Here is a 27,538-nt window from a genome sequence, read left to right as displayed (position 1 = left end):
ATGGCATTTGCAAATCACAGAGAGCCTTTGGTCAGAAATTAGGGTTAGTTTGAGGGCACAAGTATCTCTAGATTGAATGTCAATTTCGATTACAGAGTCCCATATGTCTGCACAAACTGAAGAAAGTGGCTCCTCAGATGGTCCTCCCTTCATGCCCAAAGTTGCTGCTGATTGAAATTATAACATTAAATACAATATAATAACATAATATAAACTAACATAACATAACATAACCTATTAATCTACTAGAGTTTAAAAGCCATGTTTGCTTGAAAACTAATCAGTTTAAAGATGGATACAAAAATGTCCTGAAACTCGGTAACTACACGTTTCACTGCCAGTCCTGTAATGCTCCTGGTGAAAAAGGCCCTCCAACTTGGGTCTCCCTATTCCCCCAATTGTATAGTTGTTGCCTGCCTTTCTCTGTTTGCAAAATGTGAATATTTGAGTCAGGATGGGTGATGGGGGACCATGCATGGTCAATTCAACTCATCTATGTTAGACTTCAGATACAGCTGAACAATTGTTCATGTTATGTGACTATACGTGTGAATTTATGATAAGTTTTTTTTTTTACCCAGGAATGGTGCAGCTGTTTGTGACTTTTGTATCAAATATAAGAGATTAATATATATAGATTTAGAAGGAACTGCTATGGCAGGCTCTTCTAATTTGCCCATGTAGCAAATCACTGCATTTTGTTAGTGAGGCTTACAAGTTGTGTTCCTGCTCCTATGCTCCCCATTGGAATGTATTTTCTCCAGCTCACTGTTTTGGACAATAACTTCTGAAGCTATTTGCCACATCTATGAAAGTTCTAAAATGTCAGCATTTTTGGTGGCCCAGCCTACAACTGTTCATTTTGCTTTATATTTCTGTGGTTAGGTACCTCCTATCCACAGCCTAGGAGTTCTTTAAAAATGTGCCCGTACTGAACAAAGATTCCATTTGTGAGCGAGCCCAGGCTTCTCCTTTTGCCATCAGCATACACTGTCCCTCGGTCTCTGTGAGCCAGGTACTTCCAAAGACACCTGCTGTCTAACGTAGCTCTGCGGCCACCAGCAGCATTTGGCTGCACATTTTCACAGCCCACACTACACTTGATCATCTTTATTGTCCTCATAAGGATTTGGGGGGCCCTAGGTAAGACATAGTTTGAGGGCATCTGTACAGTATCAATTTGAAATGTATTACCCATTTCCTACTATTTCAATCCTGCTTGATGCCAAACAATACTAAATCATATGTCACACTATAACAGGAGCACACAATAACAGATTAAATATGTCCTGACAGGGATCCCAAAAGTCCTTAAAATGACTCAAAAGAGTCAGTAGTGGCATGAGGTAGAGAGTTTTAACAGAGAAACAGAATAGTCAAAGATCAAATAGTGAGAAAGTCCACTTTCCCATGGTGCCTCTTGGAAGGTGGGGGCCCTGGGCAATTGCCTAATTTGCCTATGCCTTAAAACGTCTTTGACCATCTTGCCTGGTGATCCAGTGGCCTCCAAGCCTACCACACACATGCCATAAGGATCCAATAATTTGTCAGTGCTGTGTTTGGTTGTTGAATGACCATTCTGCTGAGGTGGTGCCAGGATTTGAAACACAGCCAGTACCTCCCATCACAATGACTGTGGCCCAACACGCTCAGAAATGAAATACTAAATGATCAATGCCGGCGCCATACATTGTAACATTGAGTGACTGCTGCCTCCATAGCCGCATGTACTTGAATATTTAGGGGTTGATTCACCTGCATTTCACGTACTATATTATTACATAATAGCTTCAAGGACAGTGTGTTCTGTGCTGAAAATGTACTTTTTACAGAAATGCATCCCTTCATTTCATTAAAACTATAAACAATCAAAGAACTCACAGAAAGGGGAAAACTCTGGGGCAGATTTACAAGAAAGTGACCCAGGGGCATATTATCAAGGACCGGTGATAAAATTATCGCAGTTTTATCGTCAGGAAACTGCCAATAAAACGGCGATAATGGGCTTGATAATACGTCCTTGTTAATTCCCATGGAAGCCCATGTTCTGGTATTAACATTGGCTTCTATGGGAATTAATAAGGGCGTATTACAAAGCCCATTATCACCGTTTTATCTGCAGTTTCCTGCCGATAAAATGGCAATAATTTCAACACTGGTCCTTGATAATATGCCCCTCAGTGCCTAATGCAAGCCACATTGAGTCACTTTCAAAGCACAGGGATGCAACATATTTACAACAATATGTCGCATCTCAGTGCTTACCTCTGCGCTGGCGTACAAACTGCTGCCGTGAGCCGTGCGTCGTGGGGAGATTGTTTTTGTTCAGGAAGGGTTCCTTCCTGCACAAAAACAATCTGAAATGCCGTTTTTCAACTTCTATGTGTGCTGCATTAGCACCCATAGAAGTTGAAAAACTGCATTGTTTCAATGATTGTTGATGTGCCGGAAGGGAACCCTTCCTGTACATAAACAATCATTAGAGGTGATTTCCTCTTTCTATGTGTGCTGCAAAATGCAGCACACATAGAAAGAGGAAAAGAAAATGAGGAGAAATTAATAAATGTCTCCTTGTTGCGCCTCCCTCCGCCTCCGCTGGGGAGGCATAGAATTCACACTCATTTCCAGATTTATGATTCCTTGTGAATCTGAAAATGTGTCTGGTTCCATGGGTGCTGCGTATGAACACCCATAGCAACACCCATTGAAAGTCCCTTTCATGCAAAGTGCTGCGTGTAAAGGGGTCATATTTACAAGGACAAGCAAAGTCACACAGGGTGGCTTTTCCTGTCCTTGTAAATATGGAGCGTTATCATGCACCACCGGTACAACACAAAAAATGATGAACCGGTGTGTCAAGGGGCTTGTAAATCTGCTCCTCAGAGTACATTTATGTCTAGTGGCATGAGGTAATGAGGGGTTTTGCTTTCGACCACTTACCTCCCTCAGGGACTGGTCTGCAGCAGCAGATTACTGCCCTCAGGCGGCCTCGCATACGGAACTACAAGAGAAACAGAAAGAATCATTTGATCTTTCTCTCTAAATCCAGATTTCACCATTTCATCATATTGATATACAATGTTACACCCTGTGCCGCTTAGCCATTTTCTTGTTGAAATGTAGTAGCTAACTACTGAAGGGAATCCGCTATATTCAAATGCCATGGTCGGGGAACAGTCGGAACACTGTGGACTAAACCATGAGTGTTCCAACTCCGCTAGATCTACAGCACATGCATTAACCACACATATGCCCTAAGCACGCATATGTGTGGTTAAGGCAATATGCATACTAACTGCTGCCTGCTACGGACAGAAGCAAGAAGACCTTGCAGGAAGCAGTGAGTTTATTTGTGCTGGGTGTAGTTTTGGGCTGGGGGTTGTTTTGTTGTAGTTTAGTAGGCTGGTGGGTTTGGGGTAGTTTTATAGGCTGGGGGTGAGTCAGATTTTGTTTTGCCGGCTGGAGGGGGTGGGTCGGGTTGGTTTGTTGGCTGGTGGGTGGGTCAGGAGTGGTTTTGTGGGCTGGGGTTGATTCGGTGTTGTTTCACGTTCTATGAGTCTCCACGGTGAGCTGCCCTATATCTCACTCCTGCCTTGAAGGGGAAGTAAATTGTTTCACCAAGTGTAACTCTTTCACTTCACATTGAAGGCCTGTAGTGGAGCGAGCTCTAAACATGATGTTTGTACAACTATGGGAAAGAGATCACAACCATACTTTTTTTTTAAAGAAACTAAATTGATTGTCAACAAAATTGAGATCATCTCAAATGACAACTCTTTTCATGAAAGTGAAAACTTTAAAGTAGGCACTATAATTTGCTCACTACTTATCCTCCCAAACTTTTAAACTAACATTGTAAGTTGGGAAGAAACCGCGGGGAAGATCTAAAAGAAACTAACGCAGCGCGATGAAGCAAGTCATTTTGCTGTGCTGCACTGCGTTAGTTTCAAAGCACAGGGATGCAACCTATTTTCAACAGTATGTTGCATCTCTCTGCTTCCCCTTGCGCTGGCACGCAAACAGCTGCCATGCGCTGGCGCAGGCATCCTTGCACAGTGGTGCAAAGATGGCTGTGTCATGGGGAGATTGTTCTTGTGCAGGAAGGGGCACCTTCTGACATTCTGACACATTTCCAGATTTATGATTTCTTGTAAATCTGGAAATGCATCAGTGGACATGGGTGTTGCGTGGGAACACCCATATCAACACCCATGTCCTGCCCCTAACACGCAAAGTGTTGCATGAACAGGGGCGATACTTACGAGCACAGGTTAAGTCACGCAGAATGACTTTACCTGTGCTTGTAAATATCACTCAGCAGGCTACGCCACAAGTGCCTCATGCAACTAGATGCACTGCGGCACATAGGGACTGTAAATCTGCTCCCCTATATTTAGGTCCGATCATTTCTCAGTCATCAAACAAAAACATAGTTCAAAGGTCACTACAAAAACTCTTCTCGCTCCCTGTGTTTTTAGTAGGTGACACTATATTGTTTCCTCTCCTGTTTTAAAACATTGCATGTCTTATGTTTTACCTTTGCTCACCTGCAGCTTCTTTTAGAATCGGGACTTAACATGTGAATTTTCACTCAAATAGCAGTACTCATCTCTATTTCAGAAACTCAAACCCTGATAATGACAATTAAGCATAATACCTCATTTACACTTACAGGCATGAAATCAAAACTCACATTGTTGGACATCCTGAATTGAGTAAAATTCAAATTTCAACAGTGGTTGATGGTGCTCACTCAACTAGACTGTAGACAATTAACTAGGAATCAAGAAAGAAAAGTAATGAGTTGAGTCAAGAACTTCAGTTGTCACAATAATTTTAGAGCAAAGGATTCCATGAGCTGTGAAAGTCGGAGATTAGTGGCATAGCCTCCCATAGTAGGAAACAGTATACAATATATGCTTTATAAACACTGGAGATTCAAGACGGGTCTGTGAACTACGACCTTATTTTTTGACATGAATAATTTCTGATGTCTAAAAGGGATTATAAGAGAAAGAACATTATCTCTATATCCAGGGTTCAGTTCAGGGGAGGCGAGAGGAGAAAAGAAAACTTGATTCTCACCTATGCTGTTGTTGTACTAAATCCCCAAATACCAAAATATTTTAATATCATTTCGCCAAATAGAATGAGAAAACACCTTCACTGCAATGTGCTGTACAAAAGAATTCCTCACTTCTCATCCCTAAAACCCAGACCTTAAGTTACTGTTTTCATAAAAAGATTGGCCTATATCAGAAACTGTGGGGATTCACATTTTCATCAAGTAACACTCCCTTTCTATAAGTGACTACTAAAAAATTGTCTAGACTTGGGATGAAACATGTTGGCCCTATGGAACCTTGTAAATCATTTTTAACTATCCAAAGTGCTTTTGTTACATGGAATCAGCTTCATTTTGCTATATGAGAATAATGCCCTAAAACATCACCTGCTTGTGACACAACTATTCTCTGTCTACTACAGCATTATTGTTTAAACATATTTTTGGTTGCTTTTCAAGTTGCAAGTTAAATGTATAAGTATGAAGGAAATTGATGGTAAGAACAGCTCAAGATGGCACCTAGGCTGTTCAAAAAGCCTTTAAAATTAACTAATCAGCTAATTTATAAGTTACTGGAGTAAGTATGTAGATGAATCAAAATAAGGAATGGGCAGGTCTCTTGGAGGGATTGTAGTTGGCATAAGAGACTTGTAGGGGAGCATTACACTCCTGTTCGCAGAATGGATGTGTGGGTGACAGTGATATGTTATGAATGCAGGCCACCCAGTGCCCCTGTAATAGATTATGTGTGTGTGTGTATATCTTTGAACTGGATGTGAGGACAGACGTATTGTGAGAGTTCAATGAGTTGGAGTTGGAGGGTGGAGTTGGAGGGTGGAGTTGGAGTTGGAGGGAGGAGTTGGAGGGTGGAGTTGGAGGGTAGAGTTGGAGATGGAGGGTGGAGTTGGAGGGTGGATTTGGAGGGTGGAGTTGGAGTTGGAGGGTGGAGTTGGAGGGTGGAGTTGGAGTTGGAGGGTGCAGTTGGAGTTGGAGGGTCCTATTGGCTATGGCAATGCTTGTTGGTAGCACGTAAGGACAGTGCTGTTGTGGTGCTGAGTGATGATGTGGATGGGCTGAGTGAAGTGGGGGTGTATTAGAGTGATGTGGTGGTGTCCCAGAGTGAATTGGTGGTGTCCCAGAGTGATGTGGTGGTGTCCCTGAGTGATGTGGTGGTGTCCCCGAGTGATGTGGGAGTCCCCGAGTGATGTGGTGGTGTTCCTGAGCGATGTGGTGGTATTCCCAGAGTGATGTGGTGGTGTCCCTGAGTGATGTGGTGGTGTCCCCGAGTGATGTGGTGGTGTCCCTGAATGATGTGGTGGTTTCCCTGAGTGATGTGGTGGTGCCCCTGAGTGATGTGGTGGTGCACCCGAGTGATATGGTGGTGTCCCTGAGTGATGTGGTGGTGTCCCCGAGTGATGTGGGAGTCCCCGAGTGATGTGGTGGTGTCCCTGAGGGATGTGGTGGTGTTCCTGAGTGATGGAGGGTGGAGGGTGGATTTGGAGGGTGGAGTTGGAGGGTGTAGTTGGAGTTGGAGGGTTGAGTTGGAGTTGCGGGGTGGAGTTGGAGTTGGAGGGTGGAGTTGAAGGGTGGAATTGGAGGGTGGAGTTGGAGGGTGGAGGGTGGGTTGGAGGGTGGAGGTTGGAGTTGGAGGGTGGAGTTGGAGGGTGGAGTTGAAGGGTGCAGTTGGAGTTGGAGGGTGGAGTTGGCGGGTGGAGTTGGAGGGAGGAGTTGGAGTTGGAGTTGGAGGGTGGAGTTGGAGGGTGGAGTTGGAGGGTGGAGTTGGAGGGTAGAGTTGGAGGGTGGATTTGGAGGGTGGAGTTGGAGGGTGGAATTGGAGTTGGAGGGTAGAGTTGGAGTTGGAGGGTGTTGTTGGAGTTGGAGGGTGGAGTTGGAGTTGGAGGGTGGAGTTGGAGTTGGAGGGCGGAGATGGAGGCTGGAGGTGGAGTTGGAGGGTGGAGTTGGAGTTGGAGGGTGGAGTTGGAGGGTGGAGTTGAAGGCTCAAATTGGCGGGTGGAGTTGGAGGGTGGAGGGTGGTTTGGAGGGTGAAGGTTGGAGTTGGAGGGTGGAGTTGGAGTTGGAGGGTGGAGTCGGAGGGTGGAGTTGGAGGGTGGAGTTGAAGGGTGCAGTTGGAGTTGGAGGGTGGAGTTGGAGTTGGCGGGTGGAGTTGGAGTTGGAATGTGGAGTTGGAGTTGGAGGGTAGAGTTGGAGGGTGGAGTTTGTGGGTGGAGTTGGTGTTGGAGGGTGGAGTTGGAGGGTGGGGATGGAGTTGGAGGGTGTAGTTGGAGGGTGGAATTGGAGGGTGGAGTTGGAGTGTGGAGTTGGAGTTGGAGGGAGGATTTGGAGTTGGAGGGTGGAGTTGGAGGGTGGAGTTGGAGTTGGAGGGTGGAGTTGGAGGGTGGAGTTGGAGTTGGAGTTGGAGGGTGGAGTTGGAGGGTGGAGTTGTAGAGTGGAGTTCGAGGGTGGAGTTGTAGGGTGGAGTAAGAGTTGGAGGGTGGAGTTGGAGTTGTAGAGCGGAGTTGGAGGGTGGAGTAAGAGTTGGAGGGTGGAGTTGGAGTTCGAGGGTGGAGTTGTAGGGTGGAGTTGTAGGGTGGAGTAAGAGTTGGAGGGTAGCGCCTTGAGACCTTGCGGTGATAAGGCGCTATATAAGAACCTTTGACATGACATGCCCTAAAACATCAACTGCTTGTGACACAACTATTCTCTGTCTACTACAGTGTCATTGTTTAAACATATTTTTGGCTGCTTTTCAAGTTGCAAGTTAAATGTATAAGTATGAAGGAAATAGATGGTAAGAACAGCTCAAGATGGCACCTAGGCTGTTCAAAAATCCTTTAAAATTACCTTATCAGCTAATTTATAAGTTACTGGAGTAAGTATGTAGATGAATCAAAATAAGGAATGGGCAGGTCTCTTGGAGGGATTGTAGTTGGTATAAGCAGACTTGTAGGGGAGCATTACACTCCTCCTGTTCGCAGAATGGATGTGTGGGTGACAGTGATATTTTATGAGTGCAGGCCACCCAGTGCCCCTGTAATAGATTATGTGTGTGTGTGTGTGTATATCTTTGAACTGGATGTGAGGACAGACGTATTGTGAGAGTTCAATGAGTTGGAGTTGGAGGGTGGAGTTGGAGGGTGGAGTTGGAGTTGGAGGGAGGAGTTGGAGGGTGGAGTTGGAGGGTAGAGTTGGAGATGGAGGGTGGAGTTGGAGGGTGGATTTGGAGGGTGGAGTTGGAGTTGGAGGGTGGAGTTGGAGGGTGGAGTTGGAGTTGGAGGGTGCAGTTGGAGTTGGAGGGTCCTATTGGCTATGGCAATGCTTGTTGGTAGCAGGTAAGGACAGTGCTGTTGTGGTGCTGAGTGAGGATGTGGATGGGCTGAGTGAAGTGGCGGTGTATTAGAGTGATGTGGTGGTGTCCCAGAGTGAATTGGTGGTGTCCCAGAGTGATGTGGTGGTGTCCCTGAGTGATGTGGTGGTGTCCCCAAGTGATGTGGGAGTCCCCGAGTGATGTGGTGGTGTTCCTGAGCGATGTGGTGGTATTCCCAGAGTGATGTGGTGGTGTCCCTGAGTGATGTGGTGGTGTCCCCGAGTGATGTGGTGGTGTCCCTGAATGATGTGGTGGTGTTCCTGAGTGATGTGGTGGTTTCCCTGAGTGATGTGGTGGTGTCCCCGAGTGATGTGGTGGTGTCCCTGAGTGATGTGGCGGTGTCCCCGAGTGATGTGGGAGTCCCCGAGTGATGTGGTGGTGTCCCTGAGGGATGTGGTGGTGTTCCTGAGTGATGGAGGGTGGAGGGTGGATTTGGAGGGTGGAGTTGGAGGATGGAGTTGGAGTTGGAGGGTTGAGTTGGAGTTGCAGGGTGGAGTTGGAGTTGGAGGGTGGAGTTGAAGGGTGGAATTGGAGGGTGGAGTTGGAGGGTGGAGGGTGGGTTGGAGGGTGGAGGTTGGAGTTGGAGGGTGGAGTTGGAGGGTGGAGTTGGAGGGTGGAGTTGAAGGGTGCAGTTGGAGTTGGAGGGTGGAGTTGGAGTTGGCGGGTGGAGTTGGAGGGTGGAGTTGGAGTTGGAGTTGGAGGGTGGAGTTGGAGGGTGGAGTAGGAGGGTGGAGTTGGAGGGTAGAGTTGGAGGGTGGAGTTGGAGGGTGGAGTTGGAGGGTGGAATTGGAGTTGGAGGGTGGAGTTGGAGTTGGAGGGTGTTGTTGGAGTTGGAGGGTGGAGTTGGAGTTGGAGGGTGGAGTTGGAGTTGGAGGGCGGAGTTGGAGGGTGGAGGTGGAGTTGGAGGGTGGAGTTGGAGTTGGAGGGTGGAGTTGGAGGGTGGAGTTGAAGGCTGAAATTGGCGGGTGGAGTTGGAGGGTGGAGGGTGGTTTGGAGGGTGGAGGTTGGAGTTGGAGGGTGGAGTTGGAGTTGGAGGGTGGAGTCGGAGGGTGGAGTTTAAGGGTAGAGTTGGAGGGTGGAGTTAAAGGGTGCAGTTGGAGTTGGAGGGTGGAGTTGGAGTTGGCGGGTGGAGTTGGAGTTGGAGGGTGGAGTTGGAGTTGGAGGGTAGAGTTGGAGGGTGGAGTTTGTGGGTGGAGTTGGTGTTGGAGGGTGGATTTGGAGGGTGGGGATGGAGTTGGAGGGTGTAGTTGGAGGGTGGAATTGGAGGGTGGAGTTGGAGTGTGGAGTTGGAGTTGGAGGGAGGAGTTGGAGTTGGAGGGTGGAGTTGGAGGGTGGAGTTGGAGTTGGAGGGTGGAGTTGGAGGGTGGAGTTGGAGTTGGAGGGTGGAGTTGGAGGGTGGAGTTGTAGGGTGGAGTTCGAGGGTGGAGTTGTAGGGTGGAGTAAGAGTTGGAGGGTGGAGTTGGAGTTGTAGAGCGGAGTTGGAGGGTGGAGTAAGAGTTGGAGGGTGGAGTTGGAGTTCGAGGGTGGAGTTGTAGGGTGGAGTTGTAGGGTGGAGTAAGAGTTGGAGGGTAGCGCCTTGAGACCTTGCGGTGATAAGGCGCTATATAAGAACCTTTGACATGACATGACATGACATGCCCTAAAACATCACCTGCTTGTGACACAACTATTCTCTGTCTACTACAGCGTCATTGTTTAAACATATTTTTGGTTGCTTTTCAAGTTGCAAGTTAAATGTATAAGTATGAAGGAAATAGATGGTAAGAACAGCTCAAGATGGCACCTAGGCTGTTCAAAAATCCTTTAAAATTACCTAATCAGCTAATTTATAAGTTACTGGAGTAAGTATGTAGATGAATCAAAATAAGGAATGGGCAGGTCTCTTGGTGGGATTGTAGTTGGTATAAGCAGAGCAGACTTGTAGGGGAGCATTACACTCCTCCTGTTCGCAGAATGGATGTGTGGGTGACAGTGATATTTTATGAGTGCAGGCCACCCAGTGCCCCTGTAATAGGTTATGTGTGTGTGTGTGTATATCTTTGAACTGGATGTGAGGACAGACGTATTGTGAGAGTTCAATGAGTTGGAGTTGGAGGGTGGAGTTGGAGGGTGGAGTTGGAGATGGAGGGTGGAGTTGGAGGGTGTATTTAGAGGGTGGAGTTGGAGTTGGAGTTGGAGGGTGGAGTTGGAGGGTGGAGTTGGAGGGTGGAGTTGGAGTTGGAGTTGAAGGGTACAGTTGGAGTTGGAGGGTCCTATTGGCTATGGCAATGCTTGTTGGTAGCAAGCAAGGACAGTGCTGTTGTGGTGCTGACTGATGATGTGGTTGGGCTGAGTGAAGTGGCGGTGTATTAGAGTGATGTGGTGGTGTCAAAGAGTGATGTGGTGGTGTCCCCGAGTGATGTGGTGGTGTCCCTGAGTGATGTGGTGGTGTTCCTGAGTGATGTGGTGGTATTCCCAGAGAGATGTGGTGGTGTCCCTAAGTGATGTGGTGGTGTCCCCGAGTGATGTGGTGGTCCCTGAATGATGTGGTGGTGTTTCTGAGTGATGTGGTGGTGCCCCTGAGTGATGTGGTGGTGCCCCTGAGTGATGTGGTGGTGTCCCTGAGGGATGTGGTGGTGTTCCTGAGTGATGGAGGGTGGAGTTGGAGGGTGGATTTGGAGGGTGGAGTTGGAGGGTGGAGTTGGAGGGTGGAGTTGGAGTTGGAGGGTAGAGTTGGAGTTGGAGGGTGGAATTGGAGGGTGGAGTTGAAGGGTGGATGGGGATGGTGGAGTTGGAGTTGGAGGGTGGAGTTGGAGTTGGAGGGTGGAGTTGGAGGGTGAAGTTGGAGTTGGAGGGTGGAGTTGGAGGGTGGAGTTGGAGGGTGGAGTTGGAGTTGGAGGGTGGAGTTGGAGGTTGGAGTTGGAGGGTGGAGTTGAATGGTGGAGGGTGGAGTTGGAGGTGGAGGGAGGATTTGAGGGTGGGGTTGGAGTTGGAGGGTGGAGTTAGAGGGTGGAGTTGAGGTTGGAGGGTAGAGTTGGAGGGTGGAGGTGGAGTTGTAGGGCGGAGTTGGAGGGTGGAGTTAGAGTTGGAGGGTGGAGTTGGAGTTGGAGGGTGGAGTTGGAGGGTGGAGTTGGAGTTGGAGGGTGGAGTTGGAGTTGGAGATTGGAGTTGGAGGGTGGACTTGGAGTTGGAGCGTGGAGTTGGAGGGTGGAGTTGGAGTTTGAGGGTGGAGTTGAAGGGTGGAGTTGAAGGGTGGAGGGTGGGTTGGAGGGTGGAGGTTGGAGTTGGAGGGTAGAGTTGGAGTTGGAGGGTGTAGTTGGAGGGTGGAGTTAGAGGGTGGAGTTGGAATGTGGAGTTGAAGGGTGCAGTTGGATTTGGAGGGTGGAATTGGAGTTGGCGGATGGAATTGGAGGGTAGAGTTGGAGGGTAGAGTTGGAGGGTGGAGTTGGAGGGTAGAGTTGGAGATGGAGGGTGGAGTTGGAGGGTGGATTTGGAGGGTGGAGTTGGAGTTGGAGGGTGGAGTTGGAGGGTGGAGTTGGAGTTGGAGGGTGCAGTTGGAGTTGGAGGGTCCTATTGGCTATGGCAATGCTTGTTGGTAGCACGTAAGGACAGTGCTGTTGTGGTGCTGAGTGATGATGTGGATGGGCTGAGTGAAGTGGGGGTGTATTAGAGTGATGTGGTGGTGTCCCAGAGTGAATTGGTGGTGTCCCAGAGTGATGTGGTGGTGTCCCTGAGTGATGTGGTGGTGTCCCCGAGTGATGTGGGAGTCCCCGAGTGATGTGGTGGTGTTCCTGAGCGATGTGGTGGTATTCCCAGAGTGATGTGGTGGTGTCCCTGAGTGATGTGGTGGTGTCCCCGAGTGATGTGGTGGTGTCCCTGAATGATGTGGTGGTTTCCCTGAGTGATGTGGTGGTGCCCCTGAGTGATGTGGTGGTGCACCCGAGTGATATGGTGGTGTCCCTGAGTGATGTGGTGGTGTCCCCGAGTGATGTGGGAGTCCCCGAGTGATGTGGTGGTGTCCCTGAGGGATGTGGTGGTGTTCCTGAGTGATGGAGGGTGGAGGGTGGATTTGGAGGGTGGAGTTGGAGGGTGTAGTTGGAGTTGGAGGGTTGAGTTGGAGTTGCGGGGTGGAGTTGGAGTTGGAGGGTGGAGTTGAAGGGTGGAATTGGAGGGTGGAGTTGGAGGGTGGAGGGTGGGTTGGAGGGTGGAGGTTGGAGTTGGAGGGTGGAGTTGGAGGGTGGAGTTGAAGGGTGCAGTTGGAGTTGGAGGGTGGAGTTGGCGGGTGGAGTTGGAGGGAGGAGTTGGAGTTGGAGTTGGAGGGTGGAGTTGGAGGGTGGAGTTGGAGGGTGGAGTTGGAGGGTAGAGTTGGAGGGTGGATTTGGAGGGTGGAGTTGGAGGGTGGAATTGGAGTTGGAGGGTAGAGTTGGAGTTGGAGGGTGTTGTTGGAGTTGGAGGGTGGAGTTGGAGTTGGAGGGTGGAGTTGGCGTTGGAGGGCGGAGATGGAGGCTGGAGGTGGAGTTGGAGGGTGGAGTTGGAGTTGGAGGGTGGAGTTGGAGGGTGGAGTTGAAGGCTCAAATTGGCGGGTGGAGTTGGAGGGTGGAGGGTGGTTTGGAGGGTGAAGGTTGGAGTTGGAGGGTGGAGTTGGAGTTGGAGGGTGGAGTCGGAGGGTGGAGTTGGAGGGTGGAGTTGAAGGGTGCAGTTGGAGTTGGAGGGTGGAGTTGGAGTTGGCGGGTGGAGTTGGAGTTGGAATGTGGAGTTGGAGTTGGAGGGTAGAGTTGGAGGGTGGAGTTTGTGGGTGGAGTTGGTGTTGGAGGGTGGAGTTGGAGGGTGGGGATGGAGTTGGAGGGTGTAGTTGGAGGGTGGAATTGGAGGGTGGAGTTGGAGTGTGGAGTTGGAGTTGGAGGGAGGATTTGGAGTTGGAGGGTGGAGTTGGAGGGTGGAGTTGGAGTTGGAGGGTGGAGTTGGAGGGTGGAGTTGGAGTTGGAGTTGGAGGGTGGAGTTGGAGGGTGGAGTTGTAGAGTGGAGTTCGAGGGTGGAGTTGTAGGGTGGAGTAAGAGTTGGAGGGTGGAGTTGGAGTTGTAGAGCGGAGTTGGAGGGTGGAGTAAGAGTTGGAGGGTGGAGTTGGAGTTCGAGGGTGGAGTTGTAGGGTGGAGTTGTAGGGTGGAGTAAGAGTTGGAGGGTAGCGCCTTGAGACCTTGCGGTGATAAGGCGCTATATAAGAACCTTTGACATGACATGCCCTAAAACATCAACTGCTTGTGACACAACTATTCTCTGTCTACTACAGTGTCATTGTTTAAACATATTTTTGGCTGCTTTTCAAGTTGCAAGTTAAATGTATAAGTATGAAGGAAATAGATGGTAAGAACAGCTCAAGATGGCACCTAGGCTGTTCAAAAATCCTTTAAAATTACCTTATCAGCTAATTTATAAGTTACTGGAGTAAGTATGTAGATGAATCAAAATAAGGAATGGGCAGGTCTCTTGGAGGGATTGTAGTTGGTATAAGCAGACTTGTAGGGGAGCATTACACTCCTCCTGTTCGCAGAATGGATGTGTGGGTGACAGTGATATTTTATGAGTGCAGGCCACCCAGTGCCCCTGTAATAGATTATGTGTGTGTGTGTGTGTATATCTTTGAACTGGATGTGAGGACAGACGTATTGTGAGAGTTCAATGAGTTGGAGTTGGAGGGTGGAGTTGGAGGGTGGAGTTGGAGTTGGAGGGAGGAGTTGGAGGGTGGAGTTGGAGGGTAGAGTTGGAGATGGAGGGTGGAGTTGGAGGGTGGATTTGGAGGGTGGAGTTGGAGTTGGAGGGTGGAGTTGGAGGGTGGAGTTGGAGTTGGAGGGTGCAGTTGGAGTTGGAGGGTCCTATTGGCTATGGCAATGCTTGTTGGTAGCAGGTAAGGACAGTGCTGTTGTGGTGCTGAGTGAGGATGTGGATGGGCTGAGTGAAGTGGCGGTGTATTAGAGTGATGTGGTGGTGTCCCAGAGTGAATTGGTGGTGTCCCAGAGTGATGTGGTGGTGTCCCTGAGTGATGTGGTGGTGTCCCCAAGTGATGTGGGAGTCCCCGAGTGATGTGGTGGTGTTCCTGAGCGATGTGGTGGTATTCCCAGAGTGATGTGGTGGTGTCCCTGAGTGATGTGGTGGTGTCCCCGAGTGATGTGGTGGTGTCCCTGAATGATGTGGTGGTGTTCCTGAGTGATGTGGTGGTTTCCCTGAGTGATGTGGTGGTGTCCCCGAGTGATGTGGTGGTGTCCCTGAGTGATGTGGCGGTGTCCCCGAGTGATGTGGGAGTCCCCGAGTGATGTGGTGGTGTCCCTGAGGGATGTGGTGGTGTTCCTGAGTGATGGAGGGTGGAGGGTGGATTTGGAGGGTGGAGTTGGAGGATGGAGTTGGAGTTGGAGGGTTGAGTTGGAGTTGCAGGGTGGAGTTGGAGTTGGAGGGTGGAGTTGAAGGGTGGAATTGGAGGGTGGAGTTGGAGGGTGGAGGGTGGGTTGGAGGGTGGAGGTTGGAGTTGGAGGGTGGAGTTGGAGGGTGGAGTTGGAGGGTGGAGTTGAAGGGTGCAGTTGGAGTTGGAGGGTGGAGTTGGAGTTGGCGGGTGGAGTTGGAGGGTGGAGTTGGAGTTGGAGTTGGAGGGTGGAGTTGGAGGGTGGAGTACGAGGGTGGAGTTGGAGGGTAGAGTTGGAGGGTGGAGTTGGAGGGTGGAGTTGGAGGGTGGAATTGGAGTTGGAGGGTGGAGTTGGAGTTGGAGGGTGTTGTTGGAGTTGGAGGGTGGAGTTGGAGTTGGAGGGTGGAGTTGGAGTTGGAGGGCGGAGTTGGAGGGTGGAGGTGGAGTTGGAGGGTGGAGTTGGAGTTGGAGGGTGGAGTTGGAGGGTGGAGTTGAAGGCTGAAATTGGCGGGTGGAGTTGGAGGGTGGAGGGTGGTTTGGAGGGTGGAGGTTGGAGTTGGAGGGTGGAGTTGGAGTTGGAGGGTGGAGTCGGAGGGTGGAGTTTAAGGGTAGAGTTGGAGGGTGGAGTTAAAGGGTGCAGTTGGAGTTGGAGGGTGGAGTTGGAGTTGGCGGGTGGAGTTGGAGTTGGAGGGTGGAGTTGGAGTTGGAGGGTAGAGTTGGAGGGTGGAGTTTGTGGGTGGAGTTGGTGTTGGAGGGTGGATTTGGAGGGTGGGGATGGAGTTGGAGGGTGTAGTTGGAGGGTGGAATTGGAGGGTGGAGTTGGAGTGTGGAGTTGGAGTTGGAGGGAGGAGTTGGAGTTGGAGGGTGGAGTTGGAGGGTGGAGTTGGAGTTGGAGGGTGGAGTTGGAGGGTGGAGTTGGAGTTGGAGGGTGGAGTTGGAGGGTGGAGTTGTAGGGTGGAGTTCGAGGGTGGAGTTGTAGGGTGGAGTAAGAGTTGGAGGGTGGAGTTGGAGTTGTAGAGCGGAGTTGGAGGGTGGAGTAAGAGTTGGAGGGTGGAGTTGGAGTTCGAGGGTGGAGTTGTAGGGTGGAGTTGTAGGGTGGAGTAAGAGTTGGAGGGTAGCGCCTTGAGACCTTGCGGTGATAAGGCGCTATATAAGAACCTTTGACATGACATGACATGACATGCCCTAAAACATCACCTGCTTGTGACACAACTATTCTCTGTCTACTACAGCGTCATTGTTTAAACATATTTTTGGTTGCTTTTCAAGTTGCAAGTTAAATGTATAAGTATGAAGGAAATAGATGGTAAGAACAGCTCAAGATGGCACCTAGGCTGTTCAAAAATCCTTTAAAATTACCTAATCAGCTAATTTATAAGTTACTGGAGTAAGTATGTAGATGAATCAAAATAAGGAATGGGCAGGTCTCTTGGTGGGATTGTAGTTGGTATAAGCAGAGCAGACTTGTAGGGGAGCATTACACTCCTCCTGTTCGCAGAATGGATGTGTGGGTGACAGTGATATTTTATGAGTGCAGGCCACCCAGTGCCCCTGTAATAGATTATGTGTGTGTGTGTGTATATCTTTGAACTGGATGTGAGGACAGACGTATTGTGAGAGTTCAATGAGTTGGAGTTGGAGGGTGGAGTTGGAGGGTGGAGTTGGAGATGGAGGGTGGAGTTGGAGGGTGTATTTAGAGGGTGGAGTTGGAGTTGGAGTTGGAGGGTGGAGTTGGAGGGTGGAGTTGGAGGGTGGAGTTGGAGTTGGAGTTGAAGGGTACAGTTGGAGTTGGAGGGTCCTATTGGCTATGGCAATGCTTGTTGGTAGCAAGCAAGGACAGTGCTGTTGTGGTGCTGACTGATGATGTGGTTGGGCTGAGTGAAGTGGCGGTGTATTAGAGTGATGTGGTGGTGTCAAAGAGTGATGTGGTGGTGTCCCCGAGTGATGTGGTGGTGTCCCTGAGTGATGTGGTGGTGTTCCTGAGTGATGTGGTGGTATTCCCAGAGAGATGTGGTGGTGTCCCTAAGTGATGTGGTGGTGTCCCCGAGTGATGTGGTGGTCCCTGAATGATGTGGTGGTGTTTCTGAGTGATGTGGTGGTGCCCCTGAGTGATGTGGTGGTGCCCCTGAGTGATGTGGTGGTGTCCCTGAGGGATGTGGTGGTGTTCCTGAGTGATGGAGGGTGGAGTTGGAGGGTGGATTTGGAGGGTGGAGTTGGAGGGTGGAGTTGGAGGGTGGAGTTGGAGTTGGAGGGTAGAGTTGGAGTTGGAGGGTGGAATTGGAGGGTGGAGTTGAAGGGTGGATGGGGATGGTGGAGTTGGAGTTGGAGGGTGGAGTTGGAGTTGGAGGGTGGAGTTGGAGGGTGAAGTTGGAGTTGGAGGGTGGAGTTGGAGGGTGGAGTTGGAGGGTGGAGTTGGAGTTGGAGGGTGGAGTTGGAGGTTGGAGTTGGAGGGTGGAGTTGAATGGTGGAGGGTGGAGTTGGAGGTGGAGGGAGGATTTGAGGGTGGGGTTGGAGTTGGAGGGTGGAGTTAGAGGGTGGAGTTGAGGTTGGAGGGTAGAGTTGGAGGGTGGAGGTGGAGTTGTAGGGCGGAGTTGGAGGGTGGAGTTAGAGTTGGAGGGTGGAGTTGGAGTTGGAGGGTGGAGTTGGAGGGTGGAGTTGGAGTTGGAGGGTGGAGTTGGAGTTGGAGATTGGAGTTGGAGGGTGGACTTGGAGTTGGAGCGTGGAGTTGGAGGGTGGAGTTGGAGTTTGAGGGTGGAGTTGAAGGGTGGAGTTGAAGGGTGGAGGGTGGGTTGGAGGGTGGAGGTTGGAGTTGGAGGGTAGAGTTGGAGTTGGAGGGTGTAGTTGGAGGGTGGAGTTAGAGGGTGGAGTTGGAATGTGGAGTTGAAGGGTGCAGTTGGATTTGGAGGGTGGAATTGGAGTTGGCGGATGGAATTGGAGGGTAGAGTTGGAGGGTAGAGTTGGAGGGTGGAGTTGGAGGGTCGAGTTTGATTTGGAGGGTGGAGTTGGAGGGTGGAGTTGGAGTTGGAGGGTGGAGTTGGGGGGTGGAGTTAGAGTTGGAGGGTGGAGTTGGAATTGGAGGGTGGAGTTGGAGGGTGGAGTTGGAGTTGGAGGTTGGAGTTGGAGTTGGAGGGTAGAGTTCGAGTTGGAGGGTGGAGTTGGAGGGTGGAGTTGGAGGGTGGAGTTGGAGTTGAAGTGTGAAGTTGGAGGGTGGAGTTGGAGTTAGAGGGTGGAGTTGAAGTTGGAGGATAGAGTTGGAGTTGGAGTTGGAGGGTGGAGTTGGAGTTGGAGGGTGGAGTTGGAGGGTGGAGATGCAGGGTGGAGTTGGAGTTTAGGAGTTGGAGGGTGGAGTTGGAGTTGGAGGGTGGTGTTGGAATTGGAGGGTGTAGTTGGAGTTGGAGGGTGGAGTTGGAGGGTGGAGTTGAATGGTGGAGGGTGGAGTTGGAGTTGGAGGGTGGAGTTGGAGGGTGAAGTTGGAGGGTGGAGTTGGAGGGTGGAGTTGGAGTTTGAGGTTGGAGATGGAGGGTGGAGTTGAGGTTGGAGGGCGGAGTTGGAGAGTGGAGTTGGAGAGTGGAGTTGGAGGGTGGAGTTGGAGTAGGAGTAGGAGGGTGGAGTTGGAGGGTGGAGTTGGGGGGTAGAGTTGGAGGGTGGAGTTGGGGGGTGGAGTTGGAGGGTGGAGTTGGAGTTGAGGGTGGAGTTGGAGGGTGGAGTTGGAGGGTCGATTTGGAGTTGGAGGGTGGAGTTGGAGGGTGGAGTTGAACGGTGGAGGGTGGAGTTGGAGTTGGAGGGTGGAGTTGGAGGGTGGAGTTGGGTTGTGGAGTTGAGGTTGGAGTGTGGAATTGGAGTGTGGAGTTGGAGGGTGGAGTTGGAGGGTGGAGTTAGAGGGTGGAGTTGGAGTTGGAGGGTGGAGGTGGAGGGTGGAGTTAGAGTTGGAGGTTGATATTGGAGGGTGGAGTTGAAGGGTGGATGGTGGAGTTGGATTTGGAGGGTGGAGTTGGAGTTGGAGGGTGGAGTTGGAGGGTGAAGTTGGAGTTGGAGGGTGGAGTTGGAGATGGAGGGTGGAGTTGGAGGGTGGAGTTGGAGGGTGGAGTTGAGTTGGAGGGTGGAGTTGGAGGGTGGAGTTGGAGTGTGGAGGGTGGGTTGGAGGGTGGAGGTTGCAGTTGGAGGTTGGAGTTGGAGTTGGAGGGTGTAGTTGGAGTTGGAGGGTGGAGTTGGAGTTGGCGGGTGGAGTTGGAGGGTGGAGTTGGAGTTGGAGGGTGGAGTTGGAGGGTAGAGTTGGAGGGTAGAGTTGGAGGGTGGAGTTTGAAGGTGGAGTTGGAGTTGGAGGGTGGAATTAAAGGGTGGAGGGTAGAGTTGGAGTTGGAGGGGGGAGTTGGAGTTGGAGGGTGGAGTTGGAGGGTGGAGGTGGAGTTGGAGGGTGGAGTTGGAGTTGGAAGGTGGAGTTGGAGTTGGTGGGTGGAGTTGGAGGGTGGAGTTGGAGTTGGAGTGTGGAGTTTGAGGGTGGAGTTGGAGGGTGGAGTTGGATTTGGTGGGTGGAGTTGGAGGGTGGAGTTGGAGGGTGGAGTTGGAGGGTGGAGTTGGAGTTGGAGGGTGGAGTTGGAGGGTGGAGTTAGAGGGTGGAGTTGGAGTTGGAGGGTGGATTTGGAGGGTGAAATTGGAGTTGGAGGGTGCAGTTGTAGTTGTAGGTTTGGAGTTGGAGGGTGGAGTTGGAGTTGGAGGATGGAGTTGGAGGGTGGAGTTGGAGGGTAGAGTTGGAGGGTGGAGTTGGAGTTGGAGGGTGGAGTTGGAGTTGGAGGGTGGAGGGTGGAGTTGGAGGTTGGAGCTGGAGTTGGAGTTGGAGGGTGGAGTTGGAGGGTGGAGTTGGAGGGTGGATTTGGAGGGTGGAGTTGGAGGGTGGAGTTGGAGTTGGAGGGTGGAGTTGGAGTTGGAGGGTGGAGTTGGAGTTGGAGTTGGAGGGTGGAGTTGGAGGGTGGAGTTGGAGGGTGGTTTTTGGAGTTGGAGGGTGAAGTTGGAGTTGGAGGGTGGAGTTGGAGGGTGGAGTTAGAGTTGGAGGGTGGAGTTAGAGTTGGAGGGTGGAGTTGGAGGTTTGAGTTGGAGGGTGGAGTTGAATGGTGTAGGCTGGCGTTGGAGGGAGGATTTGAGGGTGGAGTTGGAGGGTGGGGTTGGAGTTGGAGGGTGGAGTTAGAGGGTGGAGTTGAGGTTGGAGGGTAGAGTTGGAGGGTGGAGGTGGAGTTGGAGGGTGGAGTTGGAGGGTGGAGTTGAAGGGTGGATGGTGGAGTTGAAGTTGGAGGGTGGAGTTGGAGTTGGAGGGTGGAGTTGGAGGGTGGAGTGTGGAGTAGGAGTTGGAGGGTGGAGGGTGATGTTGGAGGGTGGAGTTGGAGGGTGGAGGTGGAGTTGGAGGGTGGAGTTGGAGGGTGGAGTTGGAGTTGGAGGGTGGAGTTGGAGGGTGGAGGTGGAGTTGGAGTTGGAGGGTGGAGTTGGAGTTGGAGGGTGGAGGGAGGAGTTGGAGTTGGAGTGTGGAGTTGGAGGGTGGAGTTGGAGTTGGAGGGTGGAGTAGGAGTTGAAGGGAGGAGTTGGAGGGTGGAGTTGGAGTTGGAGGGTGGAGTTGGAGGTTGCAGTTGGAGGGTGGAGTTGGAATTGGAGGGTGGAGTTGGAGGGTGGAGGGTAGAGTTGGAGGGTGGAGAGAGAGGGGTAGGGAGGAGAAAACAAGAAAAGCGGACATCAAAGGAAGGGTGGGCGGGAACGAACATATCGGGTGTGAGTGAGCGAAAGTTAATTGCTGTAAGAGGGGGAGCAGGAAGTGAGGCCAAGCGCGCGCTGGAGAAAGCAGTCTGCTGCTTTTAAGTCAATGCCAGATGCCTGCTTCGCACTTTAATGCCTCACATGCACTGGCCATAAACCGCATTCCAGAGGTCTTTGGTAGACTTTTCTTTTCCCCTTACTATAATCTCGCATAGCGATTGCTTACGCAATAGCTAGGCTCGACCTAATGAGGGGCATCAATCAGATCAAAACTATTTTATTCATAGTGACTTGCAAAACCCACCACAAAGATTGTGTCCATATATTACCATTGAAGGCAATGCTGAACCATCTACTGCCCTAACCTCTGCAGGAACATTCTTAGTGATCCAATGTATCTCTAATGATTGTCCAAACTTGATAACCATATAATTCCCTGAGACACCTAAACCTGACCTGAAGTCCTGAAACAAATTCACCTTGTTCATTGGATAAAATAATTTTGTTAGGAACTGCTACATGAGTAATCAATCACTACATAGTATTAGCTGCCTATTTTGTGACAAACTGCTTATCTTCACTCAACAAGGCAGCATCATTTCTTGTCGAGGCGCTCCGTTTTCCACTGGTTGTAAGCTTTCTAACTGAAGGCATCTGTATTTGACTCTTGAAAATTCTATGTTTACTGTGACAATCTTTTAGATAATATCCAGATTTACCACAATACAAACACATTCTTTGTACACATCTTCTTTTAGTTTCTTCCTTTTGCAAAGCTCATATCATAATAAATTGCAAGGATTAAAAATAAAAAAAGACTGTTATGAACGGAGGTTTGCTCCCTGGGGCGGGCCTATGTTGGCACCGCAAATGTCACATCTGCTGCTGACTACGCCAACAATATGATGCAGTGCCAAATGATGCCAACTACCAGCATGCAAGGGGAAATTGCAAAAAATGATTCAGGATGCAGTCTGACACTAGGGAATATTCCCATATAAAGAATCAGCGTCTAGATAGAGTCTCTACCAACTAAAGCGTTATGGAATGTAAGTAACTTGTTCGTCAAGATGTTAGTTATCACCTCTGTTGTAGGTAGGGTTAGGTCAAGGACCTCCTCAGACCCTAGGCACCACAGACATAGTTCATGGGGATCTGTCACAGACATTGTTTTTCAACATTCCCTGAAATGTTTAAGCCCTGTTGTTTAGGTAGGTGACATATTGTCCCTGGGACTCTGAAAAAGAACGTTTTGGGAGAAAAATAGTTGTCAAAGAGAGGAGGAGTAAGCTCTGTTTCCGCCTCAAAAAGCATGTATACAAAGGAACTGGCATCAGCACGCCTGGATGGTGGTTATTTACACCCAAGTCTTCTGGAGTGAAACAACGTCAGCACGGAGGTGCACATCGCCATCTACTGGTATACAAGAGTACTGCTGCTTTTAAATATCTGGATCCAGTCTGATGCCTACCAGACGCCTTAAAACAGCAGCATGTCATGCCAATGTTATTTGCTCTAGCATCATCCATGTAGCCATGACTGTCACAGGAACCTGTTGCTTTCATTGAACCCCCAAGTCATACTTTCCAACCATTCAGTAAAAGGTGGAAATCCATTAAGGAACTATTTGTCTCATCATCTTAAGAAAAGAATGGTAATTATCCTAGCTTCTTTCTGCACTGTCTATAAAAATCTCAGTTTTTGTCAAGACCGTAGGGAGGGATTATGCATAGTTTAAAGCGTACTCACCACCGACTGTACTGCATAGCTTTAAAATAAAACCACTTAAACGTAGAATACCCACACCACTTGACATCCTTGAAAATGTTGTCCAATCTCGCTCCCACTACCAGGGCTTTTAGTGCCTTGGAAACTCCTGTCGATTGTGGCTCAAACATGCAAATTTCAACCCTCCCTTGTTCAATCATCCACCTGATGCATCTGTTTAAGGCAGATGAAGACATTGTAGTGCCGACTGGTCTTGATTCTGTTGTCCTCTTGAAAGTTGTATGAAGTGTGTATCAATAGCAAATTGATGTGGCTAGAAAGCATGTAAGAAAGTCTAAAGACACGGGAGGAAAGGTTTTAACTCAAACCCTAATAAGAATGCCATTTCCAGATTTGAAAACCTATAAAATAGCCATTAAAACAAAACATTTGACTCACTTTGTGCTCAGAGTAATCAGTTCACCTCTCGGACTAGACAGATTTTGGAGATTGTTAGAGAGTTTGGCCCACTCACTGTGAAAGATGTAAGTCTCTGCCCTCCTACACTTTATACAACCAACTCTATCACTTTTTTTGCAGGAAGCATTTTAGAAATTAGCTCACCCTCTGCAGACCCCTCAATAACATGTTAGCTGGACCCTACTTCTCAAGGAAACACTTTTATGCGTTTTAAGCCTATAAAATAGGAAGAGCTACTTGAGCAGCTGAAAGAGATATTATCAAGATCTCTTTGGGATATCTGTAAGATGAAGATCATTCACACAGTTTGTGAAATTATTTGAATTAAACTTACAAAATTAATGTATCAGGCTAGGTACCTAATGGGTGGGAAAATACTGCTGTCTTTGGAGCATAATTAAAGTTTACGTCTATTACCGACCTGTATCATTTTATCGTTTGCCACCAAACTGATGCAAAGCCTGGATAATAATCAGTTATCAAGTTATTTGGAAAATAATTGCTCAGCCCGCAACAATCAGGTTTTAGACCAATGCACTCCTCTGATTAAGCCTTGACGTCCCTGTTGGATGCCCTCCATCTGTTGCATTCCTGATTCTTTTAGGCCTTTTGGCTTCTTTTGAGTCTGTTTCCTATCCAGTGCTTAACGTGGATAAAATCAAACTTAGTAGTGGGCAACAAACTAAACAGCTAGGCTAACAACTGTTGGCTGGATAATCAATCATATAAGTCAAATATCACACGAGTTCCTCCAAAAGTTTCTTTAACCAATAAATGATGAAGTCGGCACAATCTGGAGTGTTATCAAAGGGTAAAAAGCTTTAGAGCAAGGGGATCTGGAAAGCCCATCTTGCTGCAACATTAGGATTCAAGGTCTTGCGTGAGTGGGAGAAGATATTCAGACTTACATTCAGAAGCTACTCCCACACATCGTGAACAACATCGTTAACATGCACTGTACATACATATGTTCGAATGTTCCTCACCCATTACTGTACCCATATGTGATGAGTTCCAACACCTACAGGAGTACTGCACGTGGCTTGCATAATTATGTAATGATTATTTTGCCTCCCAATACTGTATCCCTCTTACCCAAAATTGTGAAGCACTCTGATACCCGTAAGGGTCACGATGGCGCTATACAAAATTTTATGAATAAATGTTTGTGCCTTGCGCACCAGACTCAAACATTTTACCGCTGACCTGACTCTGTGAAATATCTAGTCTGTTATGTGACTTGTTCACCAGCCATTAATATTTTGCTATGTATGACTATAAGGGAGAGCCATTAGCATGAATACCGAATTTCAAATCCTGTTATTGCTATGACAGAAAAACTGGGAGAAAAAAGTTGTTTCATAATGTTGCAAACTGATAAATCAGTTCCAGGTTATCCTGCCATGGCTCTCAGAGAGCCTGTCAGCATTGGATGAAGAGCAGAGAGCACACCTTGGAGCAAGGAAGGAAAGGAAAGCTCTAGAGAGAAATGTGGTAGGGTAGCCAGAGGCCAGGAATAATGTTTTTATATTTTGGCAGGAGAAAGATTTAAAGAGAGGTGTGGTGGGAGGCAAAATACCAGGCTTATCAGTGAGTAAGGCAATGGCTTTTCCCTCAGAGTTCTGAGATGCATCATAGACAGGGCCAGACTGGGCGTAGCCGGCACTAGGTTTTTCCCCGGTGGGCCGCCAGTGTGAGGGATGGTTTTTGGCCTGTGGGGTGTTGTTTTTGTTACAGGGCCGTTTTTGCAGCACAGCTATAATATCGGACCCTGTAACAAAATCGTCCGAAACCGGCACTGGCAAACAGCTGGGTCGCACCCCTAACCCCCAGGCGGTCCGCCGAGCACTTTGCCGGGTCTAGTTTTGGTTCTCAGTCCAGCCCTGATCACAGACAACTCAAGCTTCCATCTCATCATCTATTTGATTCTACCTAGGACCCCTGCGTGCAAAACATGGCAGTTGTGTTAAATGATCGCTAGTCCGAAATGTTTAGTTGATGCATGAGAATTTGCAAGAGATCTAATTCAATAATCAGCTTCAAAATGTATTAGTGGGTTAAGCGGATAATTTCACTATAAATATTATTTCGCTAATAGGAACAAAACAACATGTAAAGGGTAATGGCCCTTTGTGGTTCAACTTAAATTTGAAGAACTGTAAAGTGTCCTTTATGGCTAAATTATTTTGGGGAAAATATACAATTGATGATGGCACTTTGTTGCAATAACTTTTTTTTGCAAGGTGCACATGAAATTCCTATGGTCTTGTTTAGCCTAAGAGTGTTATGTTAAAATGTCTGATTTAGGCACCATTAGCGACAATCATTTGAAAAGGTCTGGATAGAGATAATCGAAAACCCTGCGTCACTTGCCCCTCTGCCACAAAGGATAGATTCATTCTGAGGTCATCCATGTGGGCTCATTTAAAAGAATTCCTTGCACCTGAGAGACCTTCCAGGCATGTACTGATAACTCTGCTTTGGCTTCATTCATAAACAATTAATTTAAACTGACCAAGGGTTAGAAACTGGGTGAGAGGGGTGGAAGCACCACTCAAGTAATAAACATAATCCTTGTCTGGTTAACCACAAAAGTCACTAAGTAAACCTGTGCTTACCCTCTGGTGCCTTGGCACAAGATCACTTATGCTTAAGATAGGGTTAATGCGCATAGTACTTATGCAGCACGCAAACAAAGTAATAAAGTGATAACACAACGCAAGACAAATACCAAATCTATTGATGTTGCTAGAGCTTCTCTTTGGCAGTCATTGCAGTCTACTGTGCTGGTGCTGGTTATCTTGACTGGGAGTTAATGTTTGGTTCATTCAGCTCTCCGTCCATCATTTGTTTGCTGAGCACTTTTGTCGTAAGTGGGATGAGTAAGCCTAGATGTATGTCCTTTACTGACTGTGCCACTGGATTTAAGCTAGCCTAGCTGATGACGGGTGAAGCTCCGAAATTGGTCCTATGATACTTTTTTCTGGTCCAAGGAAGGCCTTGCTTGACAGTACAGGCTGGACCGTTCAAATGAGAAGCAGGATCAACACTGATTTGTATATGGCTGGGTCTAAACTGGCATGGCATGGAGAGCAAAAGAGCAATGGGTTTAACACACATTTCTTAACTGGGGATGAATGTTTGGTTCATTCAGCATTCCTTCCATCATTTGTTTGCATAGCACTTTTCACCCTAAGTGAGAGGGGTATGCCCAGACATGGGTCCCTTGCTCACTGTCGCACTGGATTGAAGCTACCATGGCTGATGAGGGGTGATACTCCGAAATCGGTCCTAGGATGCTTGTGTCTGGTCCAAGGATGGCCTGGCTTTTCAGTTCGGTCTAGGCTAGTACCATGAGACACAGGTTCAAGACTGTTTTGCATTTGGCTTGGTCTAAACTGGGATGACATAGTGAGCACAATAACGATGGCTATAACCCAGATCACTTGACTGGGGGGTCAACATTTGATTCATTCAGCATTCCGTCCATCATTTGTTTGCTCTGAACTTTTCACGTTAAGTGGGATGAGTAAGCTCAGATGTGTGTTCCTTGCTGACTGTGCCACTGGATTCAAGCTAGCTTGGCTGATGAGGGGTGATGCCCCGAAACCGGTCCTAGGATGCTTGCTTCTGGTCCAGAGAAGGCCTTGCTGGACAGTTCGGGCTGGACTGTTTCCATGAGGAGAAGGATCAAGACTGATTTGTATATGGTTGGGTCTAAGCTGGGGTGGCATGGTGAGCAAAGGAACAATGGATTTAACCCAGATCTCTTGACTGGGGATGTATGTTTGATTAATTCAGCATTCCAGCCATCATTTGTTTGCATAGCACTTTTCACCCTAAGTGGGACGGGTGTGCCCAGACATGGGTCCCTTGCTCACTGTTGCACTGGATTGAAGCTAGCATGGCTGATGAGGGGTGATACTCCAAAATCGGTCCTAGGATGCTTGTGTCTGGTTCAAAGATGGCCTGGCTTTTCAGTTTGGTCTAGACTGTTACCATGATAAGCAGGGTCAAGACTGTTTTGCATATGGCTGTGTCTAAACTGGGATGGCATTGGGAGCAAAATATCGATAAATTTAACCCAGGCCTCTTGAGTGGGTGTCAATGTTTGATTCATTCAGCAGTCCATCCATCATTTATTTGCGTGGTGCTGGATCTAGGAGCGGACATGAAGAGCAGGTCGTCGCAGGAGATTCACCCTGGCAGGCATTTCAGATGGTTGTCGGGTGACGTGAGGAGTCCATTCGCAGTCGCACAGTGGCCAAAAACTTCAGAATCTTCACCTGGGACTCAGGACTTGTGGTTTCAGACAAGAAGGGAACACTCTAATGCTAGCCAAGGGTCCATGACTTGGATGGGCACCTATTGGGGATCAGAGTTCACTCCAGCAGAGGCCGGCAGCAGGGCTCAGGCAGGCCTAGTTGCTGGTCAGCTTTGCAGTTGCAGGGAGGCCCCTGGAAGGTTGCCTTGTCCCTTTAGCTCAAACAGGAGGTCAGTCAACTGACTCTTGGAGTCACTTCCATGGAGCCTGAGCCCAAGTCAAGCAGGTCCAATTTTCCATCTTCAAATGGCAGGACAGTTCTTCTTCCTAATCTTACACAAGTCAAGGAATGTTCTGTTGAGAGGTTTTGAAGGTACCGCTTTTATTTTCAGTGCCAGTCTGCAGGTGAGGGACGTCCCATTTGTCTAAATTTCACTCTTTCCTATATTTGGCTCAAAACTGTCCAGGGTGACAAAGGGGAGACAGTGAATCATGCCTTTAAGATATTCTCATTATCAGGGCATGTAAAACTGAAGTAAACCTTTGCTA

At 48.9% G+C, this 27,538-nt stretch overlaps 1 protein-coding gene across 1 annotated transcript in view; it reads right to left on the bottom strand.

Annotated features, from left to right (window-relative positions):
• The window catches only part of LOC144798137 (uncharacterized), a 124,124-nt gene that overhangs the window by 44,729 nt on the left and 51,857 nt on the right, over positions 1-27,538 (bottom strand). The window contains exon 2 of the mRNA XM_078668890.1: positions 2,941-3,001. Within this exon, the coding sequence (XP_078525016.1) occupies positions 2,941-3,001 (61 nt within the window). The remainder of the gene's footprint in view (positions 1-2,940; positions 3,002-27,538) is intronic.

This window comes from Lissotriton helveticus, chromosome 12 (assembly GCF_964261635.1).
Source record: "Lissotriton helveticus chromosome 12, aLisHel1.1, whole genome shotgun sequence".
NCBI classification, from domain to species: Eukaryota; Metazoa; Chordata; class Amphibia; order Caudata; family Salamandridae; genus Lissotriton; species Lissotriton helveticus.
Note: the sequence above shows the minus strand (reverse complement) of the source record. Positions and strands in the feature narration are given on the sequence as shown.